At 34.9% G+C, this 11533-nt stretch overlaps 2 protein-coding genes across 2 annotated transcripts in view; both read right to left on the reverse strand.

The window, feature by feature from the left end:
• Positions 1-5254, reverse strand: part of LOC107676102 (bestrophin-2-like) — a 6282-nt gene extending 1028 nt beyond the window's left edge. The window contains exons 1-9 of the mRNA XM_016470632.1: positions 5205-5254; positions 3617-3800; positions 3448-3542; positions 2542-2775; positions 1830-1984; positions 1625-1702; positions 1394-1546; positions 1161-1241; positions 889-1043 (exon numbers count right to left, since the gene is read on the reverse strand). Coding sequence (XP_016326118.1) covers positions 889-1043; positions 1161-1241; positions 1394-1546; positions 1625-1702; positions 1830-1984; positions 2542-2775; positions 3448-3542; positions 3617-3768 — 1103 coding nt within the window. The 5' untranslated portion in view covers positions 3769-3800; positions 5205-5254. The remainder of the gene's footprint in view (positions 1-888; positions 1044-1160; positions 1242-1393; positions 1547-1624; positions 1703-1829; positions 1985-2541; positions 2776-3447; positions 3543-3616; positions 3801-5204) is intronic.
• Positions 5255-9532: 4278 nt separating this feature from the next.
• get3 (guided entry of tail-anchored proteins factor 3, ATPase) overlaps positions 9533-11533 on the reverse strand; it is a 6653-nt gene continuing 4652 nt past the window's right edge. The window contains exon 7 of the mRNA XM_016469693.1: positions 9533-11017. The gene's annotated coding sequence lies outside the window, so the exon portion shown is untranslated. The remainder of the gene's footprint in view (positions 11018-11533) is intronic.

Genomic DNA, 11533 nt, shown 5'->3' on the forward strand with positions numbered 1-11533 from the left:
GAGAGAGAGAGAGAGATTATAGTGTAGTTCAGCCAAAAAATGTAAATATGTAAATCGCAATAAATTTTTTCCCAAATATAATTTTTTTAAACAAATTTTTGTTTTATTTCTATATGTACACTACCAGTCAAAAGTTTTTGAACAGTAAGATTTTTAATGTTTAACGAATTCTCTTCTACTCACCAAGCCTGCATTTATTTGATTCAAAATGCAGCAAACGCAGTAATATTGTGAAATATTTTTACCATTTAAAATAACTGCTTTCTATTTGAATATATTTTTTGTAATATTATAAATGTCTTTATCGTACTTTTGATCAATTTAAAGCATCCTTGCTAAATAAAAGTATTAATTTCTATCATTTCTTTCCCCCAAAAAATAAATAAATAAATAAAATTATACTGACTCCAAGCTTTTGAATGGAATAGTGTATTATGTTGCAAAAGGTTTTTTGTTTTTTTTTTTCAGATAAATGCTGATCTTTGGATCTTTCTATTCATCAAAGATTCCTGAAAAAAAATGGATAAAAAAAAAATAATTACATTTTTTTTTTTAAATCTAGATTTCTGAAGGATCATGTGACACTGAAGACTGGAGTAATGATGCTGAAAATTCAGCTTTGCATCACAGGAATACATTACATTTTAAAATATATTCAAATAGAAAGCAGTTATTTTAAATAGTAAAAATATTTCACAATATTACTACTTTTGCTGTATTTTGGATCAAATAAATGCAGGCCTTGTGAGCAGAAGAGATTCTTTAAAAAACATTACAAATCTTACCGTTCAAAAACTTTTGACTGGTAGTGTATATATATATATATTCAGTTGAGATGAAGTGTCTGGTCTGAAAAGCTCAGTGTATTTGTGATTGGTGAGCACTGACGCCATGTCGAAGGTGGAGCCTTGGAAAGAGGGCTTGCGCAGCACGAAGAGCGTAGCGGCTGTGTACGGCGGACGAGGATTCGAATCATTCCAGTAACGATCTCTCTCCATCACGGGCAAATCTCCATACATCTCATCCACCGCCATCATAGACACCTTTCAAACACACGAGCATAGGGAACGACTCGGTGTGAACAAACACACCAGTGTCTGCTTCTTGACAATGAAAGACAATTAGAATTGATTTGATATACTGTAAACAGTAAATAGAACCTGGAAGTTTCTATCAATCAACCAGTTGGTCTCAAAGTCATCATCATCCTCACCAAATGGATTTATAAGCTGCTCTGCCACCTGACAAATAATACAAACAGACATTAATGACTGAAGAAATGGCTAATATTGATCAAATTAGTCAGGGAATGATACGTTATTGGACAGGATCATATACGAAGAGGGAGAGGCATCTAATTAATATTTAAATCAAAGTATCCCTGATTCCTGACCTTCAACCAGCCAGCATAGAAAAAGAATTGCAGAAGAGTAAAGATGGGGACGTAAAGGTCAAGGTCGTGACCCGGATAACCTTGACCTGGATCCAGAAACTGACGACCAATCAGACACACCAGGAAGAAACTGTACACTGCCAAAGTCACAACCTGAGATTGACAAGAATATCATGTTCATATTCACCATAAAACGCATTCAGTCTGTCTTGTCTTAAGCATGTATCTGACCTGTGTGTAGACCAGCGGTATGCTGATCATGTCATAGTGAAAAAGCATGCTGCACTTCCCTCTGAAATCATTCAGCTCCTAGAAAAGCAACACAGAAGACAGAAAACAGATGGATGGATTATTTTTACACTGGACTTTAGAACTGGGTTTCATATACTCTCATTAATACTGTCATTTTTTCTAAAGGCCTTTTGAGTGTAGTTACCTCCAACAGAAGTTTATAAGTATTGTCATCTTTGATTCTGCCCTCACAGCGGGCGACTGCGGCCAGGTTAGTGAACCACACACATGGGATCCAGTACTTATTATAGGGAGAGTGTAAACTCTCAAACTTCTTACGCTCTTCTCTTGTCATAAAACCTGGAAAGAGAGAGAGAGACATTCCTCAGTGTCTTATATGGAAGCCAAAAAAGTAATTGTGACTTTTCATCTTACAATTCTGACTTTATTCCTTGCATTTTTATGTCTCCTTGCATTTTATTCAAAATATAAAAGATGTTAACTACTCAAAATTCTGAGAAAAAATCTAAAAATATAAAAGATTTTAACTCAAAATTCTGAGAAAAAATTAAAATATAAAAGATGTTAACTCAAAATTCTGAGAAAAATATAAAAAATTAGAAGATATCTCAAAATTCTGAGAAAAAAATTCTGAATTGCAAGATGTTCATTTAGAATGAAAACTCAAATTTGCGAGAAATAAATTTGAAATAAATAAATATAAATAAATATGTATTAACAACAGTTACAACAAACAGCTACTTCTGTTACTGTTACTAAATATTATGTGAGTCATGACTTGCCACTAGTTTTAGGTGGTTGCTAGGGCATTGTTTGGATGTTCTGGTTTGTTGCTATGGTGTTGCTAGGCTGTTCCGGTTACTAGTGTGTCTCTAGATTGTTGCAATCTCCCTTACCTGCTTCAACGACGTGATCCATGGTGGGGAATCTCTTGAAGATGGCCCTGCTGACGGAGCGCAGGATCAGGAGCGCGGACAGACTGGCGTAGCGCATCAGTGTGCGGCGTAGCAGCCTGCCGTGCTCGTCCCCGCCCTGAACGCCCCCTGAGAGCGTGCACATGATCCTGTCCGGCAGCGGGATGGAGGTGTACTGATTCCACCAGCGGTTCACTATTAATGTCACGTAAAACCCTGCGGTAACATAAAACAAAAACAGGTTTTCTTGGGAATATATATATATATATATTTGTTATGTTTTTTAAAAACGAATTGACATCATCCTCCCAGACATTACATAATTTTTGGCAGGAAAATAACATCAACAAACAGCAATGATGAATCCTGTGTTGTTTTGCTGTATTAGCTAGTTTGTCTTAAAACACCATTTTAAACACTACTTTTCAAAAGTTTGTTTTTTTTTAATTATACTTTTATTCAGCAATGATGCATTAAATTGATTAAATGTTACCGTAAAGGCTTTTAAATTGTTACAAAACTTTTTTATTTCAAATAAATGTTGTTCTTTTGAACTTTCTCTTCATCAAAGAATTCTGGAAAAAAAAAAAAAAAAAACATCATGGTTTAACACTGAAGTCTGGTTGCTGAAAATTCAGCTTTGCATCACAAGAATAAATAATATTTTAACACATATTCATAAACAAATCAGTTATTTTAAATTGTAATAATATTTCACAATATTACTGTTTTTACTGTATTTTTGTTCAACTAAGTACAGCCTTGGAGAGCAGAAGAACAAACAATGTTAGTGTGTAAATGAGGGCTATGTATTCATCTGATGACCTTAAAACATGTTCAGCATGACTGAGTTTAGTGGTTATACTGTCCCAGGATGTGCGTGTATACCTAATACGAAGGACATTGGGATGAGACTGGCGTAGTTGTTGCAGTAAATGGAAAGCTTTTCAAAGTATCTCTTCTGATCGTCCACAAGGAAGAATCTGGAGAAAATTACAAAAGTAAAGTATAACTCACAATCAAAGCATCAGATGAGGACATTATCACAGCCACGCACCTGTATGTGATGCTGATTGCTGTGTACATGGCGAAGAAAGCCAGGAACTCTTTGTACAGGACCTTATAGATGCTTCCCTTCCAGGCCAGCAGCAGTTTGGAGAAGCCGCAGAAGCGCGCATTGGCCACTCTGGCGGTGTAAGTGACAGTCATCACGCACCACAAACTCAACGTGGCACTGCTTCCTGACAAAAACAAGGACCGAAGAGAGGATTAGTGGAAGTTCAGGAACACAACACAGTCAGGAGTCTTTTTTGATACGACTTATTTATAAAAAAATCTTTAAATAAATTACAAAAACAAAGAAAGCAGATGAAAAAAACACTTTGTAATAATAAAAATAATATAATGCTGAACAGATGAGTAGTTCATTCTCACTGATATGTGAATATACAAGAACAAATTTTAAATAAAAGTTTGTCATTTGAGTGAAAGATTTTTTTTATTATTATTATTTTACAAAACTGGTGTCTAATAATCTGTGTAAATGCATGATAATCATACAATTTTTCATTTTTATTTATTTTTAATTCTACATAGTATTCTCTTTTTTTTAATCAGTTTTAGCAAATGTATTAACACTAATATATATGGGCCGTCCCATTTAGGCGACTGCATCAAATTACATTTACAAAAGTGAATTTATACACACAGAAAGCATATTAAATGCAAGTTTAGTGTCTACTTTAATGTTTCAAATAACTTTTGAGAAAATAAAATGTCAAAATATGGGTCAAATAATATTCCATTGTCATTCAGAGTAACATATATTTATGTAAAAATGAAACAACATACTCATTAAAATATATAAAAGAATAAGTGATCATACTAAATTTTATTATATTTTAAATGATTCCAAACCTCTTGCTGACAAATGGGTAAAACCTAGTGGTTTAAAGGATGGTGGCAAAGATTTGTAAAGATTTAAAATTAATTTGTATTAAAAATTCAATTAATTAGACAATTAATTCATATTAATTATAGTCTTTTAATGCAATCTAATGATTCTTGATCTAAATATGCCTGACAAGATTTTTGGTATACAATTTATTGTTACACCAAACGACATTTTTTCTGTAAATCATGGCAAAAATGTATGATACTCATTATTTTTTGCTCATAAAAAAATACAATTAAAGAGGACACATTCTAATGTATGAAAAAAGTATTATATATGATTTTATATTAGATTTCTTATTCAATATCCCATTATATTGTTAAATATATATTATAAACATATAACTATAGTTTCAAGTTTGGGATGTCTTTTTGAGTTTTTATGTATTTGGCTGAGGATGGCATAAAACTTTATGTTTAGTGCACATGTGAAGATATCCTGCTGTGGATCTCATGGGACAAGCGCTTTGTCATCTAAAATACAGAAGCAGGTAAATGTGGGCATATACATGCCCACAAACAATCACAAACAATCACAAACAATTATGCACAAGAATCATTTCTGCCCTAAACTCTTATTCAACAACATACATTGTCACAATACTGTTCCTTTAGTATTGTATTTACAATAAATAAAGTTTATTTATTCAATCAACTTTACGTAAACATAATGTAACTATAAGTGTTCTTACCTTTTCTCCTCAGCCTCAGAGGAATAAAATATTTCACAAGATGTTCCAGAGGAGCTGCATGTCATGTGTCCAGACAGGCTGTCGTTCATTATGTTCTGCAGGAGCTTGAGGGTCAAATGCACCTCCTTCATGAGTTTAAGAAAGGACATCATCTCTGCGTCCAGATCTAAGATTAGAAGCAAATGCCACATTATCTCTTCTTTGCAAAAACTCAGCTTACAAAAATGTAACTGTATGTGTGACTGTGCAGAGGAGGTGCGACAAATTGTCACAGGGGCTTTGACTTTGTAACGATGCTCACAAATGTTTGTACTCTAGCAGTTTTTTTTAAGATAGTGTTGAAAACTGTTTTAAAGTAGGACATTTCTTCTTGAATTATGTCCTTGACATTTTTTAATATTAGTATTATATTATTATTGGCATCTCTTGGGTAACAAGTCAAATGTTATGTTGCCTATAGATTAAAGGTAATTTTCCATGTCAAAAGTTGCCTCATATTTTTTTTATGATGTTATTTTTTTAGTCAATTTATTACAACAGAGCAAACCAATGTTTGAAATTTTACATCTTTTCAGTGTTTGCTGCTTTATTAAATGTTATAGTAGTTTTACTATTTAATCAAAAAGCCTCTAAACAGTCTATAAAATAATTTAAATATAGATATGTTGAGGAAGATAACTATTAATTATTTCATGTTTCAAACAAAGTGTTTTTGTGAACTATGTCCTTGAAATGAAATGTTCATTATTATTATTATTTAATTAATTTATTTATAATGTATTATTATTATTTACAAAAGTTGTCTCGTGTTATTTTTATACAGTTTATTACAGCAGGCCAATTTTTTTCATTTTTGTTTTATTAATTTTTATAATTGTTTTACTAGGCCTATTTAATTTCAAAATGACAGCCTCTAAAATATTTAAATACGTTGTTGTAGAAGCTAACTTTTTAAACTTGATTTCTTTAGGCTATTTCAAACACAAGCAGTCTGTTCTTCTCAAAAACTGATGATAAGCAGCACGTTACTTGTGACGTTTTGACATCACTATCAAAAGAGGTCAATGTATGCCAAATGAACATTTATCAATAGAAAAGTGGAGGAAACGATCAATAACATTTTGTAGCAAAGACTTTAAACTATTTATCTTTAAGCAAAACAAACTTCAAAAATATATCTACTCGATAGGCTATTCACCACACTGAAAATGTGACAACTAACCCCGGTGGTCTCCTCCCATATTCTTTGGTGTTGCTATTGCATACAGACAGCAATTGCATAGCGCTCTTTGATGTGGTACATGTCCACTGCGTTGGTCCAGCAGTGCGTGGAGAGCGAGGAGAGCGAGGAGAGCCGTGCTCGTTAGTGCAGACTCCCACTGCGCCTCAGCGACCTGACGGATGGAGAGCGACAGCAGGCATTTCACACTGCCTCAGCCAAACCGCACACTGCCAAGAAGTTCAACGAGAATGCATTAATGCAGAATATACATTCATCTTACCATAATGCAGGTCATTGACTCTTCTGAATTTATGTAAGACATTAGCTGGTAACATCACAAACAGGAACAGTCAGTCTGTTCTCTCTTTTAGTCGTCTGAATACCTGTGACATAAAGGCATTGTTCCGGCGCTATGGGGGTCTTGTTTGTCCCGGTTAGGGTCACGGATGAAAGCTGGCCTCTGAATCTCTGCAAAATACAGAAAGCGTGCCAACGTGTGCCTCTGGACTTGAACTCTTCAGGGCTTAATACTAAGGGGCAAGCCCTTCACTCCAGAATGACATACTGACTTACTGGAAAACATCTTAGTGACTTAGTGGAAAACATCATCCTCATTAAACTATTGAAATAAAGGTTTCAAAGGGTAATTTTGTAGTGATGCAATAGAACCATTTTGGGTTCTCCAAAGAAGCATTCAGGGAACAGTTCTTAAAAGAACCTTTTTTTGTAACCGTAAGGAACATTTTGTGCAGGTTCCATGGATATTAAAAGTTCTTTATGGAACAATCAATAAAGAACTTTTATTTCTAGGAGTGTGAATGATTAAAAATAAGTTATTTTGTAGAGTGCCAAGCTGCTCTTTTCCGTATAGTGAGTCAAAGACCAGGCTGTCATTCTCCACACAGTGCCACAGTATCATAAATGTGCATTTCATGTCTTTTGAAGCTGTACAATGGATTTGAGGAACGGAATGAAATGCATGTTATTATTTCTATTTGAAATCGGAGAAAAAAAAACTTTTACATCAAAACAATAACAGCTGTATGGCTTTTGAAGACATGGCAAATACAGGTGCATCTCAAAAAATTAGAATATCGTGAAAAAGTTTTTTTTTTGTAACTTAAGTGAAACTTTCATATATTATAGATTCATTGCATGTAAAGTAAAACATTTCAAAATTATTTTTTTTTTTGCTTTAATTTAGATGATTAGAGCTTACAGCTCATGAAAGTCAAAAATGCAGTATCTCAAAAAATTTGAATATTTATATTTGAGTTTCATTAAATGACCATCCCTACAGTATAAATTCCGGGTATCTTTTGTTCTTTGAAACCACAATAATGGGGAAGACTGCTGACTTGGCAATGGTCCAGAAGACAATCATTGACACCCTACACAAAGAGGGTAAGTCACAGAAGGTCATTACTGAAAGTGGTGGCTTTTCACAGAGTGCTGTATCAAAGCATATTAAATGCAAAGTTGACTGGAAGGAAGAAATTGGGTAGGAAAAGATGCACAAGCAACAGGGATGACCGCAAGCTTGGGAATACTGTCAAACAAAGCCGATTCAAACACTTGGGAGAGCTTCACAAGGAGTGGACTGAAGCTGGATTCAGTGCATCAAGAGTCACCACGCTCAGACGTCTTCAGTAAAAGGGCTACCAGCCACTTCTGAAACAGAAACAACGTCAGAAGCATCTTACCTGGGCTAAGGAGAAAAAGAACTGGACTGTTGCTCAGTGTCCAAAGTTAATGCAGCTGTCTACCAGGCGATTTTGGAGCACTTTATGCTTCCATCTGCTGACAAGCTTTATGGAGATGCTGATTTCCTTTTCCAGCAGGACTTTAGCATCTGCCCACAGTGCCACAACCACTTCCAAGTGGTTTGCTGACCATGATATGACTGCTTGATTGGCCAGCCAACATGCCTGACCTGAACCCCATATAGAATCTATGGGATATTTTCAAGAGAAAGATGAGAAACAGTGGATCCGAGCTGAAGGCTCAATAGTGCCTCAGCAGTGCCACAGGCTGGTCGCTTCCATGCCACACCTCACTGAGGCTGGAGTTTGTGCTAAAGGAGTCCCGACCAAGTATTGAGTGCATCAATGAACATACTTTAAAGAACTTTAACTTTTCTGTTTTGCAAATCCTTTTTTTGATTGATCTTAGGAAATTTTCTAATGTTGTTACAAAAAAAATTAACTTTTTCATGATATTCTAATTTTTTGAGATGCACCTGTAGTGCACAAGTGTATGAACCATTTTTAAGGTGCTTTACTTTTACTGTACTGAAAAAAAGAACACTCTGAAAACCTTTCCTTTTATTCTCCATGAAAGAAAGAAAATCATTTTGGTTTCCAATAGCATGAATTTTTACTTTTAAGTGAACTGTTCCTTTAAAAGTTTGGGGCCAGGAAGATTTTTATTTAGAAAGAAATTAACACTTTATTCAGCAAGGATGCATTAAATTAATTAAAGGTGACACATATATTTAAAATCTTAAAGAACCATTCTATTTCAAATAAATGCTATTTCCATTCAATTTGTTTCCACAAAAATATGAAGCAAAACAACTGTTCTCAAAATTCATTAATTTTTGACGAGCAGCAAATCCGCATATAAGAATGATTTCTGATTTCTATTGTGAAATATATAAGAAAAGATTCATTTTAAATTATAACATTTTACAATATTACAGTTTTACTGCATTTAATCTGGGGTCACAAGTGATCACAGTTTAAATAAATGCAGCCTTGTTGAACAAACGACTTCTTTCAAAAACATTTAAAAATCTTAACGACTCCAAAAATTCCATACTGTACAAAAAATCCACTCATAACCTTTAATGTCCTTAACTCATGGTTCTGCAGTAGTTTACTTTTTTTGTTGTTGAATGATGTTTTTCAATGTTCACTGCTGTAGTGTTTGAGCCTTTAACTGTTCAGCATTTTGCACGCAAGATGTTTAGACGCAATGTAAAATGTTTTAGCCTTCGTAGAAACAAAATTTTCACATTCACATAAATAACTGAACAGAAACACCTTCTGCAGTAGATGGAGGATAGTGTTTTATTTGCTTTGAGACTTGGTATGCTTCTAGAAAAAGAAGCCAACTTTGCAAAGGCAGTAACAAGTTATAAGAGAACAAAGAAACTTTAGCAAAACCGACTAAGAACTGATAAAAGATGCAAATCTTTCGGTCTGATATACTGTCGGGTTTGTGAGTTCTTGTCCCTGGTTTTCATGAACTAAGGAGGCCACTGCTTCACGCCGTGAAACCACAGGATGATAAAAGAAGGAAAACATACTTAACCAGCACGGTATAGTATTGTCTAATAGTCAGCTCGGCTGACAGGTTGCAGTGTTTTTTCAGTGGATTTAAACAAGCTTCTGATTCTGTGTGTGTGTGTGCATTCCTGTGTTTTGATGCATGCAGACATTACTGCCAAATGATAAGAACAACAGAAGTGAGAGGAAGAACAACGCATCTACATATGCTTCACAACCCAGAACCAGAAACAGACGTCTCTCAAATAAATGCTATACACCACGTGAACAGAAATTATCTTAATCATTACAAGTCTATATAAATGCATCGCTTTAACTGCAAAAATTAAATTAGATAAATTGAATCACAATGTTTGTACACAGTAATTACATTTGGTTCACTGCAAATATTAGTCGATTAAGAATAAGTTTATTCTTAAGTTTAATAAGGCAGTTCACCCAAAAATGAAAATGTAGTCATTATTTACTCACCCTTGTTTTTACAAGCTTGAATGTTGTTTGTTATTTTTGCACGAAACACATAAAGAGAATTTTGAATTGCATTAAAAGTCAAAGGTTTGGAACAGCATGAGAGTGAGTAAAAAAATGACAAAATTATCTTTTTTGGGGGTGAACTATCCCTTTAACTCATTAAATATGCATCAGCCCCCATGTTTGGACCCTCTCATTGAACATCAATACTGACCAGGGCTGCCTTTCCCAAAAGCATTGTAAGCCTAAGTTGATTGTAGCTCCATTGGTCGCAATGAGTCTATGGTGTACTTAGGCTTACGATGCTTTTGGGAAACGCAGCCCAGATCAGGAAACAAAATAGTCTATTAATATTGACCAGAATCTGAAACAATGTTCAACCACTGAATCAGAGTCCAGTTGTACATTCCTGTGATGATATCAATATGAATCTCCTTTCTTAAACACGCATCAGGAATGAGTGTTTCTTAAGCTTAAATACATCATCACAAAGCAACATAAACCATCAAGACTTTGTTTCTAAACAGGCTGTTCATAACGGATCACTGTAGCAACATGGTGGCATCAGTTATGACATGACCAGAAAACCAGAGAGAGGAGAGAGACAGCGAGAGGGGGGAAGTAAAGGTGTGGAGATGTGAACACCAGAGGGATGCGTGCATCAGGGACGAGGGATGCGATGGTGTGTGTTTGATCCGTGGAAATCATTTCAGTCACTTCTTGGGCGGGCTGTAGGGCTCCAGCAGCTGCTTGGAGAAAGTATTGACCTTGTCCGCTCCTCGAACCTCGTGAGGCAGCAGAGGCAACTTTACTATGTGGAAATCTTCAAAGGAAGAGAAAAGACAAGAAAAAAGGTAAAGACAGGACAATAAAAGGGATGAAAGAAGGAAAAGGATAAAGAAAAATTGAAAGGATTAAGAATTAAGGAAAAACAATGAGGTAAAAGAAGTGGGAAAGGAAAGGAAATCAAAGGAAAGGAAAGGAAAGAAAGCAAAGGAAAGAAAGCAAAGGAAAGGAAAGGAAAGAAAGCAAAGGAAGGAAAGGAAAGAAAGCAAAGGAAAGGAAAGAAAGCAAAGCAAAGCAAAGCAAAGCAAAGCAAAGGAAAGGAAAGGAAAGGAAAGGAAAGGAAAGGAAAGGGAAGGAAATCAAAGGAAAGGAACGGAAAGAAAAGAAAAGAAAGGAAAGGAAAGAAAGCAAAGGAAAGGAAGGAAATCAAAGGAAAGGAAATGAAAGGAAAGGTAGGAAATCAAAGGAAAGGAACGGAAAGGAAAGGAAGGAAATCAAAGGAAAGGAAAGGAAAGGAAAGGAAGGAAATAAAAGGAAAGAAACGAAAAGGAAAGGCAGGA

This window comes from Sinocyclocheilus anshuiensis, unplaced genomic scaffold, assembly GCF_001515605.1.
Source record: "Sinocyclocheilus anshuiensis isolate Anshui unplaced genomic scaffold, SAMN03320099.WGS_v1.1 scaffold469, whole genome shotgun sequence".
Lineage (NCBI taxonomy): Eukaryota > Metazoa > Chordata > Actinopteri > Cypriniformes > Cyprinidae > Sinocyclocheilus > Sinocyclocheilus anshuiensis.